Source organism: Periplaneta americana, chromosome 17, assembly GCF_040183065.1.
Source record: "Periplaneta americana isolate PAMFEO1 chromosome 17, P.americana_PAMFEO1_priV1, whole genome shotgun sequence".
In the NCBI taxonomy this organism is placed as follows: Eukaryota; Metazoa; Arthropoda; class Insecta; order Blattodea; family Blattidae; genus Periplaneta; species Periplaneta americana.
This window is the reverse complement of record NC_091133.1, coordinates 126,405,189-126,430,888: the sequence shown is the minus strand read 5'-3', so window position 1 is coordinate 126,430,888 and position 25,700 is coordinate 126,405,189. Positions and strand designations below refer to the sequence as shown.

The window sequence follows — 25,700 nt, the reverse complement described above, 5'->3', positions numbered from 1 at the left end:
TCATTATCAGTGCCTTTCACTTGCCTTTGCTAATCTATAATCAATTTCTGTGATGGGGGCACCCGTAAGACAAAATTTAATTTACCTTCGATGACAAAATGATAACTGGCAAGCAAAGAAGCAAAAGTGAAATTTGCCATAAACGGGACAATTGCGACAAGCTTTATTCCTGTTCACTTACAGTATTTAAGCATTGGATTTGTTTACATGTAATGTACACTGTCTACCAAAAAGTAACTGGGCACTGTTTTTGCCCCTTTAGAACCTCGTGGTACCACCTCTTGTTGCTATAACAGCAGCCACCCCGTCAGGCATGCTCTCCACTAGTTTGTGTAGGATATCCACTGGAATGCGTCGCCATTCCTCTTGCAACATGGCGCTCAGTTGGACAATGGAAGTTGACCGCATCTCCCGAAACCTCAATCGCCGGTCCAATTCTCCCCAAAGGTGCTCAATGTGATTGAGATAAGGACTCTGTGCAGGCCAGTCCAACCGGTGAACATTATTGTCTGCATACCACTGCATAGTAGCCACCGAAACATAGGGCCAACTTCCATTGTCCATCTGAGTGCCATGTTGCAAGAGGAATGGCGACGCATTACAGTGGATATCCTACACAAACTAGTGGAGAGCATGCCTGACAGGGTGGCTGCTGTTATAGCAACAAGAAGTGATAGGTACCACGAGGTTCTAAAGGGCAAAAACAATGCCCAATTACTTTTTGGTAGATAGTGTATTTACAATGTCCATTCTGTAACTCTGCTTCCTTTTAAAGAAAGCTTAGCTAAAAATTTTATCGCTCCTTGAAACGCTGTTGCTGACAAGTTTTGAGACAAGTTGTAAACAAACACCGAAAACAATAGGAACAGGTACACAATATTATAAACAAAAAATAAATAAATAAAGTTCTTTGTTAAAGGTATGTATTTTCTTTCTAAGCTATCCGATAAGTAGGAAAACATGAAATTGAAATTTCCAAATAAGTTATAGCCTAGGCCTAATGTTACACTGGATTTTAAATAAATTCGATCCTCGACGTTAAATTACAAATTAAAATGACAGAACTTTAGCGAGACAGTGATAAAAAAAGCCTACCTAACGTATATTGATATTTTTACCAATGAAACAATACACCAAATATCTAACCTCATCTATACCATACCATAAGTTACCATGAACTACAATTAATAAGTTCTATACGTTACGGTAAGTAGGTGTTAAAGGAACCAAGAAAATCTAGCTCAAAAACAAAACATGCAACAATACGTAAACATAACCCCTTGCAAGTAAATACTTAAGAACCATAAACAATTTAGGCTAGCAAAATATCATGCAATTATTAGAGACTCCCTTCCAATGAAGGGAATAACAAAAGCAAATATATACCTGTGGAGGACGTTCACTTACAACTTCAGCTTCTGGTTCTTCAAAATCCACACGGGCCTTATCCTTATCATGTACAACTGCTTGAGGAAGTGCAGATGGTACTTCTGATGGTTTATTCTTCTCATTCTCCGCTGGTTTTTCTTTCACTTTCTTCCCTGCCTTTTTCTGTTTCTTCTCCTTAGTCTTGTCTTTACCACTGCGGCCTAACAATAAATTTTCTTCGGGCATTTTTCTCTGTTCAGCAATAGCTTCTTCATAAGTCTTCTCTTTTATGCCAAACATTGAAATCACAAATATCACTACCGCTGAGAGCACAACTACTCCAACACAAACTAGACCTGTCTGGAAATCCATTTTTGTAGAGGAACCTAAAACGGTATGATAAATAAATTAAATACTTCAATGTAACCATACAATGTAAAGCCTACAATTAGTTTTAATATTTATACTACATAGGCTATAAAATCAAAATATTTTACTTACACAACAAATGTCATGCACAACCTTTAAAATTTGTCTGTTGTTATTATACTATACAAAATGCCGATATTAATCACTCCACAATACTAGAAACGCGAATACATATCAAATAATTAAAATTAATATCTTCATTTTAATCTTCGTGGCAGATTATGTGGCACAAGACAACTTAGGACTATTGACGTTAGATACGTTTCAGTAATAGAACACAACCTATAACATTTAGCGATCCACGTCTAAAAAGAATGTATATTTTATCTATGGAAATGTTAACATCATAAATATAAAATAAACCGATTACTCACACCAAATTTCTTTCGATCACTAACAACTCTGCCAACCGCACACCACGACGTCTTCCAAGTTCCACGAACTTCCAAAATGAACAGAACGATGATGTATGACCACGCCTATTGTAACCCAAACTAGCATTGTGATTGGCAAACAAGTACACATAAATGCCACGTTGTAGGATGTTTTTGGCAACGCACCCTTGACAATCGAAAACTAATCGATCTAAACCAAAGGTTATATAACATACGCCAGAGAACATAATAAGTTTAAAGTCGACATTGAAAACGCCCAATATGGAAGTTCGCTGCGACAGTAGATAAATTGAGTGACTGTAGAGTACTACTCAATACAGAAATGTATAATATTTATAAGTAATTTGTTCCACTTTACTACTGAAAGTATTGTTGAGTAACTTAGTGAAAAAGAATGTTTATAATGAGAAACCAAGTATAATGCAAAACGAAAAATTAAAGACTAAAGTTGCTCAAATTTAAAGGTTAATAATGACCTTTTATTTCTATATACACATATGAAAATCCATGTAATAATTTTAAATGAGGAAAAAACAACACAATATCTGAAGTTTTGCATTGTACTTCTTTTTCATAAGCACTGTATTTAAGTCCGAGGGACGAAATGTCTGAATTGACACTTAAATTGGTTAATCCAGGGTAAGGATATTGTTCTATTTTTAAGAAAACTTGTGTATTTCTACTTTAAAAATGCAAACATTCTGTTGACACATTTGTTTACATATGTTTTAGGATCAAAAAGAATTCGCTAATTTTTTTCAGAGATAATAGCCTATGCTGATACGTTTCAGGGGTGACGTCCGAACTTCGGCCCCCGTGATTCATTTTGAAGCCTTAGGACAGAATGCACCGTGTGGAATGTCAACACCTGTTGTTGTAAAAGAAGAGAAAGAAGAAAAGTATGAAATGATTTAGTCCATATACTTAAACATTCATATCATATCATGTTAAATGTAAGATAATAGCTTCTTAAGCGTACAAGGGACTTTTTAAAGACATTTATTATCCTAACGAGTAAAAGTCGATAAAGCACCTGAATGCGAACTAGAGATCTTCTCAGGTTCAATTAAAGATTACAAGTAAATCATTTTTTCGGTAATTCCCAAGAATATGTCGGTTTTGTACTAAACTACGCAATACAGATAATTTCAAAATATGTTTTCATACTCTTTTCTTCTCCCTTTGTAATTTGTATTGGCTTGTTTATTATAATTTATTTTGTATTAATCATGTAAGAACCACGTGATATTACAACAGTTTATTACATTATATTTCTATTATAAATTAGGAATATTGTTAAAATAGCAACTTTCATATGTTAAAATGAAAATTAAGTTGTAAATTATTTTAAATGTACTTATCGAGATTCGAACGTAGAATCTCTTGCGTTGTAGTCAAGTACTTTACCTCTGTGCTACAAGTTCAGTTACTGAAGTCCGTCTCAAAAGTCATACTTGGCTTAGAAAAGAAAATTTAGGCCTATATAATAGAAGGCGCTGTTGTAAATTGTATTATAAATTTCTCCTATCTTACCGAGATTCGAACGTAGAATCTCTTGCGTCGTAGTCACGTACTTTACCACTGTGCTACAAGTTCAGTTACTGAATTTATTTTCAGAACTAATACTTATGTTAGAAAAGTTATGTTTTAGGCTTATGTAATAGAGGCTGCTGTTGTAAATAAACGAAATCCTTATTAAACAACATAAAATAAACGAAATTCTTATTAAACAACATAAAATGTAGTATAGTTTTACTGAATGTGTAGTAGATACTGTGAGTGAGTGTCATCTAATCAAAATGATTGCGATTTTAATTTATTTAATGTAGTTGAAAAGGTTTTAGTAGAAGGCAAAGGTTTAGAATTTTACATTCAAAATAGACTACTTCCAAATTATGAACCAATGGAATGCTGGCGGTATCTGTGCTTCAGTGACTGACCATGATAATATCTTTGAAAAATATTGGAGTGCAAGAGGTCAAATGACTTTATTGTCAAACGTCTGGCATTAGAAAACAACAACTTTCTAAATGTCTTTTCATTGAATAAAAGTGATCAAAATCCTTTAAATTTTGTGAGACAAAATAAGAAGATGTTGGCATGTTTGAAGGGACCTAATATGTTGTTAGGTTGACCAAACTCTATGGATGTTGAATTAAATTTTATTACCATTGTTGTTAGTATTTAATCAAGGCCAGATTTCAAGACCTGCAAATACTAAAAAGATTCTGCTGTGAATCTGCGCAGAAGTACTACAATGCCTTACCACAATGTTTTGCAGTGAAAGATAATGGTGATGAAGCATTTCCACCACCAAATTGAGATGAAAACTCTGAAAACTTTAACTTTTTTCCGCATCTATATAATTATGTCAAATCACTACAAACATTGATCGTTTTTTCCATAACAGAGTGTAGTTACAATATGTTCAATGGGACATTCTTGTGAAAAAAAACAGTATATAAAATTCAAACAGTTTCATAATATCATTTATACTATCCCTAAGTGTATTTCTTAATCAGTATTAAACTTAAGTGTTTTTCCATTTACTGTAGCCTATAAATAGGTTTTTAAGATTCTACACTGAATAACTTTTTTTGAAGAAAGTGTGACTTTGATCGTTATTCCTCTGGACCCTTAAAGCGTGATAATTTATTAATACAGATTTTTTTAATTACAGGAGCAATATTAATACAATAATTGCAAGTACGTTACAGTCTGTGGAGAATGGTGCCTATGTTGGGACCGAAATGGTTATAGCAAAGGAACAAAAGTAAGTTGTGTAATGTTACATATCATGACCGCAGTTATTTCCTCTTACATTTTAATCATTTAGTTTTTTTAATTGGAGAAGGCCAATGTTTTCCAAAAAACACCTCCATCACAGTTAGGGTTGCTAGACGTCCTGGATTTCCCCAGGATTGCTCTGGGTTTTAATGGTGTGTCCTGTGTCCTGAATTGAGTTATATTTGTCCCGGAATGTCAAAAGATTGGAAAGGTACAATTTTTTGCTGATTTCTTTAAAATTATTTTTCAAATTCCTTATTCATTTCTTAAAGATCTTGTCCAACCGATGTTTAACATCGCTGTCAACATTGCCTGGCACCTCCTATTGGGTTATATTGAAATAAAAACGATAATATTATAGTATGCATTAGGTACGAGTATTATACAATATCTTTATTCTTTACTGTTTCGAAGTTGATTTATTATTCATAGGATTTAATTCTGTACAGATCAGACTGTAATATGACATTATTTTTCATACTTGATCAATGTTTCAAAGGAAATTGTATAATCTAGCAAAAATTAAACAACATTAAAAGTTGAAATGCATAAAACGAATATAATCGGTATCAGTTGTACCATCACCACCACCACACTACTACAACGTTAATGTTTCGGAAATGTTACATGTAACATTTTTTTCAGTTACTAGGCCTACTTTTCTTTTTATACTTTTTCCTATTAAAGTTCATAAATATTCATAAGAAGGTAAAGCAAGCTTATATGTTAAATAATTAATAATAATAATAATAATGATTTATTTAACCTGGCAGAGTTAAGGCCATACGGCCTTCTCTAACACTCAACCAGGAGTAAAACTGTGTTACAAAAAACACTACAAATTTACAAAGTACACTACAATTTTACACACAAAACTGAATAAGGTAATAATAATAAAATGTAAACAACAAGTAAGTAGAAATCAGACATAATATATAACATACAGAAAGAAAGGAAAAAGCATAATAAAATGTGAACAGCAGGTCAAAATAAATGAGACATTCAAAGTATAAAGTATAAAAAAATAAGACAATTAATAATAATAATAATAATAATAATAATAATAATGATAAAAAATAAGAATAGTAGTAATAATAATAATAATAATAATAATAATAAAATAGTGCAGTACAAAGCATACAATGAATACAATATTTTTAAGTACACACAGCAAGGAAAATTATGATTATATATAGCTCAACTTATCACATTATAGATATACCATTGTCGGAAAATATGAAAACAAAAATATAAAATAAGTTAAATATCACTAGAACGTAAAAAAAAATGTGAATACGTGGAAACATGCAATAATTGGTGTAGTGATTATTATAATAATCGAGCTTGTAACTTGATGCATTATTTATTTACAAGACAGAATGGTTGTGGTAGAAGTAACAAACGTTCCAACTCTATAGATGTAGATTCATTTTCCGGACTGAGAGGCCGTGGTCTATTAGTTGGTTTTATACCAGACGTTTCGTCTGCAACTGCGGCAGACATCTTCAGTGGAGTGGTATCCGAGGTCGCAAGACTCTTCTCGGCATACCTGAGGCAACTGATCCTGTGTCTGGTTGTGCGAGCGTATTTATAGTGCGGCTCGCGGGCCGAGGCCTGTTGTCGCTGCGGTCCGCGCCACTTTGTTCGCTGCTCCCGTTCTGGGTTCCGTCCTTTTGTTGTAGTGGCTTCTTATCTGTTCTGTTTAGGACCGGGTACCAACACTTGTTTAGCTTTACACCTTCTTCCTTGCGATTAAAGTTGTTGTTATGTTTATGTATTTCGATCGCTTCTCTATGTAGACGGGGGAAGAAGTGCGTCGTCGTGCTCAAGATGTCCGTGTCCTTGAATCTAATGTTGACATCTTGAGCACGACGACGCACTTCTTCCCCCGTCTACATAGAGAAGCGATCGAAATACATAAACATAACAACAACTTTAATCGCAAGGAAGAAGGCGTAAAGCTAAACAAGTGTTGGTACCCGGTCCTAAACAGAACAGATAAGAAGCCACTACAACAAAAGGACGGAACCCAGAACGGGAGCAGCGAACAAAGCGGCGCGGACCGCAGCGACAACAGGCCTCGGCCCGCGAGCCACACTATAAATACGCTCGCACAACCAGACACAGGATCAGTTGCCTCAGGTACGCCGAGAAGAGTCTTGCAACCTCGGATACCACTCCACTGAAGATGTCTGCCGCAGTTGCAGACGAAACGTCTGGTATAAAACCAACTAATAGACCACGGCCTCTCAGCCCGGAAAATGAATCTACATCTATAGACTCCGGCCGTGAAAGCCTACACTGCAAAAGTTCCAACTCTACTTTGTAATTTGTCTACTCACCTTTGTTTAATCAGCAAGACACGAATACTGATAGTTAATAAATTAAATTGATTTTATAGGAAATATAAATGGGCTGTTATGCCACGAAATTATTTTTCTTTTAAGTTATAAGTTAATATTAAATTTATACTTAGAATAACATAATAACTTATGTCATTTCGTGTTACAGCATAGAAATGGGACAGACAGTTGTAAACTGCTTACAAACTATCGGTGCCGGAGGAGAACCGGTTGTTCCAGGCATGGATCCACTAGGCATAGTAATTGAAGAAGTGCACATAGTAGAAGAAGTTGAATGGCAGCAAGAAGAGGTGTCATTGCAGAACCAGCAATCACAGCAAATTCTTTTAAGCCAATTGTGCCGTGTATGTGCATTGGAAACAGAGAACTTGGTGCCTGTGTTTGGAGAAGAAGGCACAAAATTACAATTAGCTGAAAAAATTCATTGGCATTTACCCATTGAAGTAAGTTGACCCAGTGATTATCTCTTCCAAAAAGGATTTGAGGAAGGTGATCGATTTACATTTCTGTTCGATTTTTGTTCATGCTAGATTATCCTTCCAATAAGAAGAGAGAAATAAAACTTCAGTGAATGCAATATAATCAGCTCAAATACATAGATAATAATCTCAACTGGGACATGCAAATCACAGAAACCTGCAGAAAAGTATATTCTATTATCCATGTGCTAAAAAGGATAAATGTACATCTCCCCTCTTGCTTAAAAAAGTCCCTTGTGCAGACACTTGTATTTCCCTATTTCGACTATGCGGACATTTTACTGACTGACCTCTCCAGCGACAACAAAACGAAACTTCAACGTGCTCATAATTTGTGTGTACGTTTTGTAAGCAATGTTCGTAAATATGATCATATTACCCCATCCCTGGAAGCAGTAGGTTGGCTTAAACTAGATAAGAAAAGAAATTTACATTCACTTCTCTTTCTCTTCGAAATCTTGAACTCTTCTATTCCTTCGTACCTGTCGTCTCGCTACACTTACCTTTCTTCCCACCATAATCTGAACACACGCTCTCGTCATGAAACAATACTAACAATACCATCCCATCGCACCTCCTCATACTCATCCTCTTTCACAATAGCCCTGCCAAGACTCTGGAATTCGCTACCTGCTAGCATCAGGGACTGTCGAAATAAAATTGAATTCAAACGAAAACTTACTAGGCACTTGGTCAGTAATTGATTTCTTGTAAATAGTTTCTTTAATCTATCACAAAATATTTCAATATTCAGTAATTTCATCACTATACAATTTTGTTATTCTAGATTTAATTTGTAATTCAGTAAATATAAAATATTCTTTGTTTCTCTATGATAAATTATGTAGCTTTAATTATTCAGGTAATTTTTCGTACTTTGATTTTATTGTAATTGTAATTGTAAATTTAATACTAATTGTAATGTTGTTTGTAATTGTAAATTTAATACTAATTGTAATTTTATTCTTCATATTATAGTTGGAATCTCCTGGTAGAGGGGCAGAGAAGGCTTGACGGCCTTATCTCTACCAGGTTAAATAAATAAATACTACTAATACTAAATACTAAGCTGGTAGCAAACATAATTAGGGAATGTGAACACACTCTGGTATTTAGCTACCTAACCATTCATCTGGATTGTTCACAAGAAAATAAGCACAAACATGTCCACAGCTTGTGTACCGGTATGTCTTTTCTAGCAAGTCAGCAGAACAGAAATACACATTACAGTACACTTACTTACAAATGGCTTTTAAGGAACCCGGAGGTTCATTGCTGCCCTCACATAAGCCCGCCAATGGTCCCTATCCTGAGCAAGATCAATCCAGTCTCTACCATCATATCCCACCTCCCTCAAATCCATTTTAATATTATCTTCCCATCTATGTCCCGGCCTCCCCAAAGGTCTTTTTCCCTCTGGCCCCCAACTAACACTCTATATGCATTTCTGGATTCGCCCATACGTGCTACATGTCATGCCCATCTCAAACGTCTGGATTTAATGTTCCTAATTATGTCAGGTGAAGAATACAATGCGTGCAGTTCTGCGTTGTGTAACTTTCTCCGGTCTCCTGCAACTTCATCCCTTTTAGCCCCAAATATCTTTGTAAGCACCTTATTCTCAAACACCCTTAACCTATGTTCCTCTCTGAAAGTGAGAGTCCAAGTTTCAAAACCATAAAGAACAACCTGTAATATAACTATTTTATAAATTCTAACTTTCAGATTTTTTGACAGCAGACTGGATGATAAAAGCTTCTCAACCGAATAATAACAGGCATTTCCCATATTTATTCTGTGTTTAATTTCCTCCCGAGTAAAAGGTAAAAGGTAAAGGTATCCCCGTAACATGCCATGAAGGCACTTAGGGGGCATGGAGGTAGAGCCCCATGCTTTCCATGACCTCGGCACTAGAATGAGGTGGTGTGGTCGGCACCACGCTCTGACCGCCTTTTACCCCCGGGAAAGACCCGGTACTCAATTTTATAGGAGGCTGAGTATCATTTATATTTGTTACTGTTGCTCCCAGGTATTTCAATTTTTCCAACTTTTCAAAGGATAAATTTCCAGTTTTTATATTTCCATTTCGTACAATATTCTCGTCATGAGACATAATCATATACTTTGTCTTTTCGGGATTTACTTCCAAACCTGTCTCTTTACTTGCTTCAAGTAAAATTCCCGTGTTTTCCCTAATCGTTTGTGGATTTTCTCCTAACATATTCACGTCATCCGCATAGAGAAGCAGCTGATGTAACTAGTTAAATTCCAAATCCTCTCTGTTATCCTAGACTTTCCTAATGGCATACTGTAGAGCAAAGTTAAAAAGTAAAGGGGATAGTGCATCTCCTTGCTTTAGCCCACAGTGAATTGGAAACGCATCTGACAGAAACTGACCTATACGGACTCTGCTGTATGTTTCACTGAGACACATTTTAATTAATCGAACTAGTTTTTTGGGAATACCAAATTCAATAAGAATATCATATAAAACTTCTCTCTTAACTGAGTCTTATGCCTTTTTGGAATCTATGAATAATTGATGCACTGGACTCTTATACTCCCATTTTTTCTCCATTATCTGTCGAATACAAAATATCTGATCAATAGTTGATCTATTACACCTGAAACCACACTGATGATCCCCAATAATTTCATCTATGTACATATGGAGTTAATCTTCTCAAAAGAATATTGGACAAAATTTTGTACGAAGCAACAGGCTTGTGGAATTAGTAATTGTAGAATTGTATAACTAACAACATGACAAGACTTATGCAGAATACTTAGGTATATAAAACCGACTAGCAGTGTTTCACTGAGCAAAATTTGACCTCTGGGTATATAAAATGCACCTTTTTTGTAATGGGAGGGAGGAGTTATGGAGGGGAAAATTGTTGCTATAGTTTGACAAATATGATATGATATGGTTGTGCCGAAACAATAAATGTATTCAAGTAAAGATTAATTTTTGGCCCTACAGAATATATCTGTTATGGTAACAATGGTTATTCTTCTTCTGCTATGGTACTACAACCCAAATCGGGCCTTGAACTCCTCTATTCTTCTCTTCCATTCAGATCTGTCCAGTGATGTTCTCTTCCATACCGTTACTCCCAAAACTTGTCTATCATCCTCTCTCACTGCATCGGCCCATCTATCCTTCGGTGTGCCTATCAGTTTTTTACCATATATCCTTCCCTCCATTACTTTCCTAGGTATTCTCTGGTCCTCCATTCTGTTGATATGCCCAGCCCATTCCAATCTTCGGAATTTGATGTGTGTCACTACATCGATATCTCGATATTGTTCCATTACTTCCTGGTTACACCTTATCCTCCATTGTCCATTTTCATTAATTGGTCTAACTATCCGCCTGAATATCTTTCTTTCAAATGCACCTGAGGCTGGTTCTATCTTATTATTCATTACCCAAGTTTCACATCCATAACAAAGTACCGTTCTAATCATTGTTTTATAGATCTAGATTCATTTTCCGGGCTGAGAGGCCGTGGTCTGTTGGTTGGTTTTCTACTAGACGTTTCGTCTGCAACTGCGGTGTTGTCGCTGCAGTCCGCGCTGCTTTGTTCGCTGCTCCCGTTCTGGGTTCCGTCCTTCTGTTGTAGTGGCTTCTTATCTGTTCTGTTAGGACCGGGTACCAACATTTGTTTAGCTTTACGCCTTCTTCCTTGCGATTAAAGTTGTTGTCATGTTTATAGATTTCGATCGCTTCTCTATGTAAACGGGGGAAGAAGTGCGTCGTCGTGCTCAAGATGTCCGTGTCCTTGAATCGTATGTTGTGATCGCCCTCTTGATAGGCTTGTGCTGCCACTGCCGATTTGTCGATCTGTCCTAGGCGGCAATTCCTGTTATGTTCTGTCAATCTCGTCCTGATGCTCTGTTGTGTAGTACCGATGTAGAAGCCACTACAACAAAAGGACGGAACCCAGAACAGGAGCAGCGAAGAAAGCGGCGCGGACCGCAGCGACAACAGGCCTCGGCCCGCTAGTTGTACTAAAAATACGCCCGCACAACCAGCCACAGGATCAGTTGCCAGTTGCTTTCAGGTACGCCGAGAAGAGTTTTGCGACCTCGGATACCACTCCACTGAAGATGTCTGCCGCAGTTGCAGACGAAACGTCTGGTAGAAAACCAACCAACAGACCACGGCCTCTCAGCCCGGAAAATGAATCTAGATCTATAGACTCTGGCCTTGAAAGCCTACACTACAACATTGTTTTATAGATTCGAAATTTAGTTTTCTTATGTACAAATCTTGATTTCAGGATATCCAATAATGCAAAGTATGTTTGGTTCCCCTTCGTCATGCGTGTTTCATTTTTATCATTGGTTATTACTGACCCAAGATATTTAATATCCTTCGTGGTTTCAAAACTTTCTGAACCTATCTGTTGATAACAGTGGTTATTACAGGAGAAAAATTCGCTCAAAGAGAAAAAAAAACACGAGAGGAGAGGAATTCGATCCAGTGCTGTGGATTGAACTTCGGCGTAGCTCAGTGGTTAGAGCGCTTGGTGCGTAGAACTAAGGACCCGGATTCGATCCCCGGTGTCTGAGCGAATTTTTCTCCTTTAATAACCAATAAATGTATTATTATTCTGTTATTATAATACAATTAAGCTGTACGTGATGTTACCAAGATGATATTAATATTCAATATTATGATTTTTTTCTTTACTTAAATAGGTAAAACAAGATGATAGATTGCCGTTGACAGTTTGTACCTCCTGCATATCTAAGCTGAACTGTTGTCATGAACTGACAACGTCTTGTTTGGAAGCAAATGAGAAGTTACAAAAACTCTTCAACCTCACTGACTGTAATATGGTATGTGTTCTGTGTTTGGTAGCTTTACATTCAATAGTAGCTTCTATGTCTTGGGGTGACTTTTTGAGGGGCTAGTCTTCGAATAAACCCAGGCATTTAGGTTTATATTGGATCATTGTATGATGACTGTTTCAGTCCAACAGGTGGTCAGGGGTGGCATCCGTAACACCAATACTGAAGGAGGGAAATGGAAGTACCCTCGAGAAAAACCATCTGAAACGTCTGCATTATCCACCACAAATTCATTATGACCTGGCAAGGAATCGAACCCTAGCCACTTGGATGGAAGTGCAGCATGCTAGTGCAAAGCCAAAGATGTGGCAGATTTTATATCTTACATCTTATATCCTTGTATAAACTAAATGAAACAAGAAAAGTACAAACTACATGAAATTAATATAGTTTGTGAAAATAAATTCGAAAGACAAAGAATGTCGTATTCATGGTTTGATTGTAGGTTGTGTTGCATATGTATACTGTGAAGAACGAAATTTGCTAGACTTAAGACCTCCGGATTATACAGGATGTTTCAAAAGTAATGGTCAGTAATTTACAGATGAATAGTACAAACTAACCCAAGCAAAAAAAAAGCTGTAATACACACTGTCTGCAAATTAACCATCGTCAAGATAATGCACATTTTCTGTTGAAATTTCTTGCTGAGTAAGAGCAGATATGTAGGCAGTGGCGGGTCATGATAAAATATTATATGTGTTCACAATTTTATGTTCCAAAATCGAAGAGAATTTGAAATCGTACGTTTAGCCTAATATAAAATGTCATTATTCAAATATTTCACTATCGAAAAAAACCGTATATAAATTGAAAAGAACATATAATAATAATAATAATAATAATAATAATAATAATAATAATAATGAAACTGAGTCTTTTTATTTTCAATTTTTCCTTGTAAGCCAGTTTACCCAGTTCTTTACTGTTCCAAATTACTTGAACAGAGTTCATTGTTTACGTTTGTTAAAAATGAATACATACAACAGTGCCGTTATTTACAAAAGCGTGTGTTCAGTAATATATTTTGGTTCACAACACACTGATACACTATAGCCTATACCAGTACTGTAATCCTATTCCATAGATTGATTACTATAAATAGCCTACATGCCAGTAAATATTATTCTTAAATATTATACACTACCATTCAGATACTTAAATTCATACCACCACAACATTCAGCCAACACGTGTTTGAAAGCCAAACTATGCTATTATGCTGACACTGAAGTATAGTAATTCACAAACTACACTCTCGTAGCAGCACTGTACACACAACAACATAAACGTTCCGACAGTGAGATGCTGACACCTACAGACTAGAATACAGACTATTAAATTTCATCCTCGAGATATATCACGTGAACGATAGCATCGATGCACCTGACATCTGTAGGATAGATTCACTGTTCACTTAATGCTTTGTGCTCTTAACGAGTCATAAGCGGCCAGCGAAAGACAATTTTCTCCCGCGCATGCGTGAAATTCCTGTAACCTTCTTGAACAGAGCACGGCTTGTACGTGAACAGATGTTGCCAAGTTTACATAAGAAGTTTATGCAAGATGCGGGAAGTTTAAAATACTCGATTCTGATATTATACATTCCCACTACATCAATACGGTATTACATAATAAAACTAGTCGTGCATTAATGGAAACAAGGTGTTCATGTGCTCTTATTGACGCACTGCCACTGTATGTAGGCATCCCTAACTGTATTCTACCTAGACCAGGTGTTCAAAATGCTGACTTTTTAACTGTGTGCACGTGCATGTGTGCGCGCACGGTTTTTAAATATATTTCTAGAAAGAAGGATTTTCTTCTCTTTGTTCTGATGCATATCTTTATGACTCAGCATATTGGCTTTAAACTAGAAAAGTTGCCAGCAATTACAGTGATTTTAGTTTTCTTCACTGATTTTCTTTGAACTAAGAAGTAGATATAAATGCAATTTTCACTTTTTTTTATTCCAGACGGATTATGGCGTTAAGAATCATTTTGCGGAAACTAACATGCAAATGGATAAATCTTCGGATGATTTTGATAAAACTCTTCACTTCAAAGAAAGTCCTGTAAGTAAAATTGCAGTGTATGTTAATGTAGATATTGCGAGATCTTGGTGTATTTTACTCCATAGAATAATTTATACAGCCTATTACAAAATAATGAATCTTTCTTGCATATTCAACTATGTTATTTCATTTTATGTGATAAATTAATATAGTTTCTTTCCTTTAAGTTATCATTTGCATTCTGATGTTAATATATTTATTAATATAACATGCATGACTTTTTTCTTTGATCCTCCATACATTCTTAAGTTAGATGCCATGGAACTACTCTGCAGCACATATAAGGTTCACCTTCAAATTTATACAGATGGATCTCTAAATCCTAATAATGGGACATCAGGAGCAGGGTATTATATTCCAAAATATCAAGAAAGTTATTTCATACCATGTTCATCCTCCTCCAGTCTTGACACTGAATTGCTAGCTATTGATGCTGCTCTTCAGTGTGCTACTCAAATTTCTGAAAAATCTATTTGCATACTTACCGACTCCAAGGGGACTATATTTAATATAATTAAATATGTACCAAACCTATATGCACATAGAATTATTCCAATTCAGAAACAACTAAGTAAACTAAAAGAACTCCAAAAGGAAATAACATTTCAGTGGATACCTAGTCATTGTGGTATACCTGGAAATGAGAAAGTCGATAATATTGCAAAACAGGCAACATATTTGCAACCAAGACCTCTTCAAGTGATATCTCTATCCTGTGCTTTTGCTTCAGTAAAGTCTCATTTTACAAACCTATGGATCAACAATTGGCTCTCTTCTGACAAAGGAAAAATTTTACAGTCTACAAAAGAAACCAAATGACCTGGAAATGTTCAAAAACTTGCCTAGACATGTTCAAACATTTTTAACAAGAGCCAGAACAGGTCACATTGTCACACAATTGTACCTACACCGATTTCAGATTTCTGATAATCCTACTTGTGTGTGGTGTAATAATCATGATGAAGATCTGGAACACATTCTTCTATACTGTCCATCCATAAACCACAAAAGAAGTAAATTAAAATCATCAGTACCAGTTGCAGAAGACACAGCCCTGCAGTATATATTGACTACACCCCAACTCTGGCTACTAGCAACAAGGATCTATAATGAACACCGATCAAAATAGCCCTCATTTCTCGTGAAAAACAACAACTGAAAAGACTACAGTGGACTTTATGTTGTCAGCAAACAGCTGGATACATTAAGAAGATTGATTCTTTGAAGTAATTAATAAATTATACATCAATTTAGTACATATCAGAATTGATTGTTATGTGAAATGTCAGTCTTGCATAGTTACCACATTGATGTCTCTTTTGTAAGAGAGTAAATATTGTATCAGTGTATGTTAAATTATTTTCAATAATATTTTACACATCTTTGCTGAGCTACTATATTAATTTTTGGTTTCTAAGGAAGTTGAGTAATGTCAAAGATACATCTTGTACAAAATTTCAAGCTTGTGGTTGTACAAAGAATTTTGTTCAAACAGAGTTATGCCCATTAATCCGAATTTTGCATAATTTTGTCTGACCACAATAAACTGAGTGTATTATGTGAAATTCAATATGGAAAATAAGCATAAAGAACACATTTTGTAAATAATGTTACTAAGCTTTGGAAGGCATCTTTCAACACTGTATGAAAAGATTTTCATGTAAAATGAAATATGGAATTCTCACTTTCATCGTCAGAATTAAGAAAAGTTGCATATACTCTGATTGAGGTTCTGGCTGATATGTACATCTATTATCAGGCAGTACATCTCACTTGACGGTATGTGTCAGAGGAAGAACAATTGTTTGTATATATCTGAAGTCTGATTAGTGGAATATGTAGCTAGTCGGCGAGTCCACCATTGTGGAGAAACGGTTACCATGTCTGACTGTGAACCAAGCGGACCCAGGTTCAAATCCTCGTTGGAGTTTCATCCAAGATTTTCCCCTCAACCATTTGAAGCAGAATTCCTGGCGTTGGACCTCGGACTCATTTCACCATCATTAATTCACATATCATCATCATTGCCCATACCATAAACTGGGTTAAGTTCATGGTGCAGCGTGCTTTACTTGTACAAGTGTGCGGCCATTTGGCTATCCAGTCATTCACAGAATAGGAGTGGTAAGCATAATAAGCCAGAGGCTGCAATGTAAGCCTTTAGGTCCCTCCTTCTTACTTACTTACTTACTTACTGGCTTTTAAGGAACCCAGAGGTTCATTGGCGCCCTCACATAAGCCCGCCATTGGTCCCTATCCTCAGGAAGATTAATCCATTCTCTATCATCATATCCCACCTCCCTCAAATCCATTTTAATATTATCTTCCCATCTACGTCTCGGCCTCCCCAAAGGTCTTTTGCCCTCCGGCCTCCCAACTAACACTCTATATGCATTTCTGGATTCGCCCATACGTGCTACATGCCCTGCCCATCTCAAACATCTGGATTTAATGTTCCTAATTATATCAGGTCAAGTATACAATGCGTGCAGCTCTGTGTTGTGTAACTTTCTCCATTCTCCTGTAACTTCATCCCTCTTAGCCCCAAATATTTTCCTAAGCACCTTATTCTCAAACACCCTTAATCTCTGTTCCTCTCTCAAAGTGAGAGTCCAAGTTTCACAACCATACAGAACAACCGGTAATATAACTGTCCTTCATACAAAGAAAATGATAAAAACTAGTCAGCGATGTATGTAATGGAAGGAAAAAGAACTGGCCACCCTAACCCATTATCTCCAAGCTTAGTTGCCTTATGAGTAATTCCTTATGGTGTCATTTATGAGGTTCAGACTTGTCTTTGGACAGTTGACTAAACAACAACAATAACAGAGTTGCAATTGTAATTTTTATTTATGCACGACCTAACAATTGTGATAGACTTAATTTCTAATAATGTTGGTTGTATTTACATCATCATCATTATCGCCACTGGAATGGCTCAGTCAGCTAAGGCGTTTGCCTGCTGATTCAGAATTGCACTCAGGCACGGGTTCGATTTCTGCTTGGGCTGATTACCTGATTGGGTTTTATTCTCTCCCGAGGTTTTCTCTAACTGTAAGACGAATGTAAGGTAATCTATGACGAATCCTCGGCCTTATCTCGTCAAATACAAACTCACCATCACCAGTTCTATCGACACTAAATAAATTAGTAGTTGATACAGCATCATTAAATAAAAAAGTAAAAGGTATCCCCGTTACACTTGGGGAACATGGAGGTAAAGCCCCATGCTTTCCATGACCTCGGCACTAGAATGAGATGGTGTGGTTGGCACCACGCTCTGACCGCCTTTTACCCCCTGGGAAAGACCCGGTACTCGATTTTTAGGAGGCTGAGTGAACCTCTGGGCCGTTAAATAATCAACTAAAATAATCATTATTATTATTTACAGAGTGACGACTCTAATACAGCAATGACATTCAGATCTTCTTCAAGACGCCCTATGATTCCAAGTCATCAGTTGTCGAAAGCCATGGAACTTTTGAAAAAGGCAAAGGAAGAACCTTTGAGCAGAGAGTCACAAAGGATCTTGAACAAGTATGCTGGGTAATTATACAGGGTTTTCAGATCTAAGTTCAGTTTTTTTTATGACTGAACTGGGTCTAGGCAATCACTTTAAATAATGGAATGTAGGTCCCCAACATGTAATTTCGGCACTATGCAATGCCAAATTGTCGTCTATCCACTTCGAAATTAGTCTTAATCAACTATCATCAAAGATATGTATGATCTCAGTCATTTGTATATCTGTATTAGAATTTAAAATACCAGTCTTTATGACTTACCATACAATAAACATAAAAAATAAATTATATTTTATAAATTTGTTCTTTATGTATTTATATGTGCAAACGTTTTCGTCTTCCTGAGGCATCATCAGGCATTATAGAGTACATTAAAATCACTAAAGAAAGTAAGATGTATTAATCTGTAAGATATTTACTTTGTTTATCCCTTTTCTATTGCAGTTGTCAGGATTCGAACTTCCTAGTAGCTGACGGTGAGCTTAGTGAAATGCAACAACCTGCTGACGAACAGTATGTTGAAAATGAAAATACAGCAGTAAACAACCTGCACGTTGAAGAAAACAACTTGACGAAAGATTTTGAAGAATCTGATCCAAGTGAATTGCTGGATATTTCTGTTGACTCAGGTGCATATAGTAGGCCACAGCGGCATCTTAAGAAAAGGACGGTGAAAGACTATAATAATCTTTTAAGATCAAAAATGGTCGGAGTTATGCAAGATATAATGAGAAAAAAAAACGAAGATTTTGAAGATGTTGAAAATAAAGAAAGGAAACGCAGTGTACGCCACGGAGAATGGAAGTGTGAAACGTGTGGACATGTGTTGCCTAGGAAAACTGCATTAATTATGCACCAGCAGCGAAAACATAAGCCCCAGAACTTTTCGTGCAGTTATTGTGACAAGAGTTTCCGTAATGCTATAGCAATGCGAGTACATGAACGTAGTCACACGAAGGTTGCTGCTGAAAAATCCGAACCCACAACTTACATGTGCGAATTTTGTGGTAAGTCATTCCGAGGGAAGAAGACATTGAAGGAACATCATCTTGCGAATCATAGTGACATAAAGCCTTACAAATGTGATAAATGTGACAGAAACTACGGCTCCCTGGCCAGTCTCGATATTCACAAAGCCACCCATTCTAACGAGACACCGTTTCTTTGTGATCTTTGTGGTAAAAGCTTTAAGCATGTGAGCAATCTACGCAGTCACAAGCGTTCGCATATGGATGATTCGGACAAGAATCGTCAAGTGTGTGAAGTTTGTGGTAAGGGTTTCCGATCGAGGTTCCATTTGAACGAGCACATGAATGTGCATTCCGGGAGACGTCCGTATGCGTGCAATGTATGTGGAAAACATTTTCACAAAAAAATACAGCTTCGACAGCATGGTTCAGCCCATTCGGGCATGCAGCCTTTCAAGTGTCCCCTGTGCGGTGTCCGGTTCAACCGTCGTGGCAATATGACGCAGCATATAAAACGCCACGACAGAGAACGTAAATACACATGCAGGGTATGCAATGAAGGCTTTGCTACCCTCGGATCTGTGCTGAGCCATCGCAAGAAGCATACAAAAGAAGAGGTGGAAAACAGCATAAGGCAACAGACTGGCGCTGTAGACGACCCCGAGCAAGTTGCTTACAAATGTGAAGTGTGTGGTAAGTTACTTGCCAAAAAAGAGTCTCTTACCATACACAGGCGCTCACATACAGGCGAAAAACCATTTGAGTGCGGAGTATGCGGGAAACGGTTGAGCAACAAGAGTTCGTTGGCATATCACATGCGCTCTTTCCATACGGGAGAACGGCCTCACACCTGCCAATACTGTGGAGAAGGTTTTCTGTCTAGAGAAGCTCGTTTAGTGCACGAAAGAATACATACAGGAGAAAAACCCTACATATGTTCCGTGTGTGGAATGGGCTTCCGCTGTTCTAGTAACTTGGCCCAACACTCTCGTGTTCATTCGGAGGCGAGACCTCATCCGTGTCCGCACTGCGAGAAGAGGTTTCAGCGTAAAGGCGCACTTGATGTGCATATCCGCACGCATACGGGTGAGCGCCCCTACGCCTGTGACATGTGTGGTCGGGGGTTTACCCAGAAGAACGACATGCTCAAACATCGTCGAACGCATTCACCAGATCGACCTTGTCCGTGTCCTCAGTGCGGCCAGATGTTTGCACACAAACGTGATCTCGCCAAACATCAGCTGCTGCATATTGCAACACAAACACCGGTTCAGCACGCGGTTGAACAGGCTCCTACCACACAGACTGTGCTCATCACAACTGCTGACAATCTCATCACGTACCCGGAAATAAATGTGCCAGTTATAGAAAATACCACTCAGACACTCATTCTGCATAGGTATTAGACATTCGGGAGTTCAATAAGGGACAATATTTTCTCTATAAACAATTTTTAGACTGAAATAAATAATCTAATACATTACTTTCACAAACTATTTCCACCAAAACTATTTATGTTTAACTGACTGTGGGTGTAATGTATGATGTTTTCATATCACATTGTCATTGGTTATGTTTTTGTATAAAATGTATATTTGAAGGAAGTCAAATGTGTTTCATATTGCTTTAGTGTTTTCTCAAAATAGAGACAGTGACTACAACCAGCTATTGTTCATAAAGTGAATGCTTTATTTCTGCAACATATTTCAATTGTACAACACAAAATGTCGTAGAAGTAATGTAATATTAGTATATAATTTTCCACTCTTAGTTTATTATATTTCTTCACTATTTATTCATGTAAACTGCAAGGTATATGCTATTTCCTCTTAAATGAATGCTCTACTGGTATCAGAATGAACTTTCTGAATTAGGCCTAGAGTAAAATGTAATATATTAATGATTTATTTTATACACATCTATAAAATAAAATACCACCTCAGTTGCAGAGGGCACAATGTATTTGAGCAATATATATTGTGTAAGACAAAAAGTATTTGTTAGTTATAAAATTGACCGAAAATAATATATATCATTTGGTAGTTTCTCATTTTTTAATACCTTAATTCTATTATTGTAAAGGAATAAACAGAGACCAAATCTATATGACGTAATTTCAACTGATAAAATTACATACCTGAATTTATAATGTTTTAAGTTTCTAGAACTGAGTTCTATTACAGACTTCTTGCTGACCTTCATTTGCAATTAAAACACCTTTAAATAATCTGAACGGCTGCCAAAAATTTTCACTGCAGAATCATAGGAAAATATGTTTCGTATATCACTGACAATAGCTATTGCATGGCTTTCTATCTACAGACTTTTATTTGCTACAAATTATTTTCATGATAGCTTTATGTAGCCTGTTGTAAATGGTGATAACAAATCATTTATATTTCTGTTATTGTGTACAGCTGTACTACTTGTGATTTTGTTTTAAAAAGTCATTAATTTATTATGCTGAATGTATGTCAGATTAAAAAAATTGTGTATGTTTATCTATACCAAAAAGAAAATCTTTAAAAAACTAAAGATCCCAATTTGTTGAGGAATCAAGTTTAAAAGTGAAGAACCGAAATGTTTAAGTACATGTTTGTATATAAAAAATTTGGTTGTCTAGATTATAAAGTTACTTTATTTGAAATTGTATTTACATTGTTGAAGGAAATTAGCCAGTAATATAAAAACTGCTATCCATAATATGTTAAGAATGTTCATTTCCACATTGTGAATAATATACTTTCCAAATTTGTATATTCTGTGATCAGAGATCACTACAGATAGTTACATTTTCATAAAATAACCATTTAGTTATTAACGAATAATAATCACACTTGGAAGTTTCTAGTTCAAACTAACACAATCTGAAATCTGCAATAGAATTTTCGAAAGAAATAGATTCTTGTAGACTTGGCTTAACCTTGAACTAACATGGTTAATTAAGTCTCTGAAATAGTTGCTCTCCTACCTATCCATTGCAAGGTAACTTTTTGTATAATTTGAAAAACACTGTATCAATAACACTGTGTGCTACCTCAGATCACATATAACAGATTTCTCAGCCTTATAGGCTTTGACAGCAACAACTTTTATCAGTTTCACTGTGTTGCCATCTAAGTACTGCGTAAGAAGTCACGTTATAACCACAGTTTAGTATATACAGTCATACAGTCATGAATAGTTGCTAAACTTACGTGCAAACAAAGGAAAGAATCACTAACACAATTTTGTAGTGAGTGAACAGCAAGACCAATGTGTCAGATTAAGTAACTTGTGCTACAGTGACATCTATGCACATTTGTGTGCAATTCTCTCTTTATTATAGATAGTTGCTAACCACTAGAATTGTTACTATCGCCTCATTCACATACAATGTGAAACCCTTACCAGCACAGTCTATTGTTCCTATAGTCCCGTCGCTCTAATTTCCAGCAGCCAATCGCGTTGCAGGACGGCTACATTTAAACGTGTGCGTCTTGTAATTCGCTGATTCATTTCTTAAGGCTCGATAAGTACTTAATATAATCGCCTGCCATTTTAGCTCTTTAGTTGGCGTTCGCAGAAAGCACACGAAGATGTTATTTGCCGCTCAATTATTTGCTGAATTACATTGCGTTTGATTTATTATCATAGGAGTTACGACATGATTATGTTTAACGATGTTGCAAATAGATTCCTCGTATGGTAGCTAGGAAACGTAAGAACAAAAATGGCGAATGATACTACCTACCTATAATTTTTAGATCCTTCATTTTTTAAGACATAAGCAAAGAGGCGGAGTCACGCCGGAAATAACAGCGTCGGGACTATAGTACCCTCACCAACTCAAGCTTCGTGACTGTATATACTAGACTGTGTTATAACTCTCACTTGAACTACATGGAGCAACTGTACTTCCATCTAGCGCTCATTCCCAATCCCGTTTTAACATGGGGAAGGCCAACCTGATATGTATGTGATCAGAGGTGCTACTCTACGCAGTGGTAATTTTTCAGTAACAATTTTATATGGAACAGAAAAGGTCTTGGAGGACCTAAACTGGAGTGGTTTATGATGATGATGATGATGATGATGGAAATACATTCACTCTTAACTATTTAATTTTGTAGGCATATATAAAGTTTAACAACTTTTGATCTCCAGTAGCTGAGTTATGTAACTGTAAGGAACATAACCAGGCTTAGAGACTTTGGACCCGATACAATATGTTTACTGTGCATGCACTATAGGTTGTTCACTCGCTGCAGGTAGATAGGGAGTGTTGAGGTAACAACGTTGCTATTTAGAGTAGAGTACGGTAGTATGGCGAAACACACATATATGTACATTCTGAAAGTAAATATACATTACACAATGTTAATGTCAAAAGAATGTGAAAAGCATTTATTCCCCTGTCTTTTATAAGCATTCGTGTTTAATTATACACAGTGTTAATGGTGGAAATAAGCATGTAGCAATTTTATTTTTTTCATTTATCCTATTGGTCGTCTTTAGGAAGTGCTGTTACAGTACCGAATTGCAATGTACCTACTACAAGATACATTCTCAGTGTCTCAAACGTAAATCTTTTTCGGTTATCTGCCAAACACAGTTTGTACTGTGAAAAGCTGCGCTCAACGTCGCATGACGTGATAGGAGCAAAACGAAAAAATCTAACATCATTGCAGTCTCTAAGAGACAGTCCTTTATTCTCAGATGACTCTATGTCCACTAATTTGCTGTTTATGTTACACAATGTTCCATATCCGTTACTTTTACATAAAATTGATTTCCACTTCCGTTTTACACATTCAGTAACCGGTGTACTTGATGTCTCATTAATTCTCTGGATCATTTTCTAAATTAATTTGAGGACTTCCGGCATCTCTTGCTCTGACTTCTCTAACCGTGTAATAGTTTCAGACACAGTTGATATGAAAACCAAATTATTCGTCAGAACCTTCAAATCCAGAGCGTTTTCCTTTGCGTATATGTTGGCATTCATTCTACAGTACCCCCACCCACTGTACACTTTACCACTATACTCAGTACGCCGTTATGCGGATTTCTACTGAACTGTTCTATTGGGTCTGAAGTCTCGAAGCCTGAACATAACATAATATGTGTAAAGTACAGTGCAAAAAACTTTAGACTGCGTAATAATAGTAATAATCATTATTATTATTATTTCATTGTCAACTGAACGTTTTTTTCTATGATTCTGTGAAGGAATTTCACATTATCCTGTTAGTATAATTAAATTCACATAAATACCTATACATTTACCCTTTGTAAGACAGTGTTTACCAGGATTCTGTATGAAAATAAAGCAGTATTTGAATAGAAACTATTTTTTATTTAATTTCACTTAGAAAACATGAGTCCCTACAGACAAGGCCATTTCTAGAAGTGCTGTCACTTGTGAATAATGGATATAAATGGCAGCCTTCAGAAGAACCACAGAATAGTGGTGTTGCTAATGGATGACTGTTGGACCATCAATTCCTTATCCCGCCATGACAGTATATAGACTAACATGCCACAGTTTTATTTTTGGTAATTCCTATACTAGAAGGTCTTGAAAGGATTTCTTAAAAAAAAAAAAATTATAGTTCTGATGTAAAATGACACTTGGGAGGAAATTAAACACAGAATAAATATGGGAAATGCCTGTTACTATTCGGTTGAGAAGCTTTTGTCATCTAGTCTGCTGTCAAAAAATCTGAAAGTTAGAATTTATAAAACGGTTATATTACTGGTTCTATATGGTTGTGAAACTTGGACTCTTACTTTGGGAGAGGCTGCTAATGGCTTCATTGCCAAATGCAAGGCACTAGACAACAACAACTTTGGGAGAGGAACAGACATTAAGGGTATTTGCGAATAAGGTTCTTAGGAAAATATTTGGGGCTAAGAGGGATGAAGTTACAGGAGAATGGAGAAAGTTCCACAATGCAGAACTTCACGCATTGTATTCTTCACCTGACATAATTAGGAACATTAAATCCAGACGTTTGAGATGGGCAGGGTATGTAGCACGTATAGGCGAATCCAGAAATGCATATAGAGTGTTAGTTGGGAGGTCAGAGGAAAAAAGACCTTTGGGGGGCCGAGACGTAGATGGGAGGATAATATTAAAATGGATTTGAGGGAGATGGGATATGATGATAGTGAGTGGATTTATCTTGCACAGGATAGGGACCGATAGTGGGCTCATGTGAGGGCGGCAATGAACCTTCGGGTTCCTTAAAAGCCATTTGTAAGTAAGTTCTGATGTAAATCATCAAATAAAGTGTGAACTAGTCCAAGATTTCGTCATTCCAAAACCAACCGATGGACCCGGACTATTATATTTTTCTTTCTCCGTATGAGCAAAGTTGCCAAAAGTATATCCTCTCCCTCCATGTTCACTGGAAGACTAAGAAATTCTCTATAAAAATTTAGTGTATTAAGCAGTGCTTCAAACGT

The 25,700-nt window shown here is 36.4% G+C and overlaps 2 protein-coding genes across 14 annotated transcripts in view; one reads left to right on the top strand and one right to left on the bottom strand.

Moving 5' to 3' along the window:
- LOC138692649 (ribosome-binding protein 1-like) overlaps positions 1-2,327 on the bottom strand; it is a 163,455-nt gene extending 161,128 nt beyond the window's left edge. For 7 of the 10 annotated variants that reach the window (XM_069815735.1, XM_069815738.1, XM_069815741.1 and 4 more), the window contains exons 1-2: positions 2,172-2,327; positions 1,387-1,754 (exon numbers count right to left, since the gene is read on the bottom strand). In XM_069815735.1, coding sequence (XP_069671836.1) covers positions 1,387-1,740 — 354 coding nt within the window. In that variant the 5' untranslated portion in view covers positions 1,741-1,754; positions 2,172-2,327. Of the gene's footprint in view, positions 1-1,386; positions 1,755-1,869; positions 1,953-2,171 lie in introns of all 10 variants that reach the window. The other 3 variants (XM_069815737.1, XM_069815745.1, XM_069815736.1) reach the window with 2 other exon arrangements.
- A 106-nt stretch (positions 2,328-2,433) lies between these two features.
- On the top strand, positions 2,434-24,579 carry LOC138692650 (zinc finger protein 432-like). Of its 4 annotated transcripts, XM_069815746.1 has the most exons (9): positions 2,444-2,656; positions 2,771-2,831; positions 2,984-3,091; positions 4,873-4,965; positions 7,491-7,785; positions 12,529-12,669; positions 14,657-14,755; positions 18,150-18,304; positions 18,727-24,579. In XM_069815746.1, exons 2-9 carry the CDS (start codon positions 2,797-2,799, stop codon positions 20,654-20,656), a joined length of 2,856 nt encoding a protein of 951 aa, XP_069671847.1. In that variant the 5' UTR covers positions 2,444-2,656; positions 2,771-2,796; the 3' UTR covers positions 20,657-24,579. The 4 variants fall into 4 exon arrangements, with proteins under 4 accessions (XP_069671851.1, XP_069671847.1, XP_069671848.1 ...); XM_069815750.1 differs by lacking the exon at positions 2,771-2,831 and having other exon boundaries at positions 2,434-2,516; XM_069815747.1 differs by having other exon boundaries at positions 2,444-2,831; positions 18,150-18,295.
- The last annotated feature ends 1,121 nt before the right edge of the window (positions 24,580-25,700 follow it).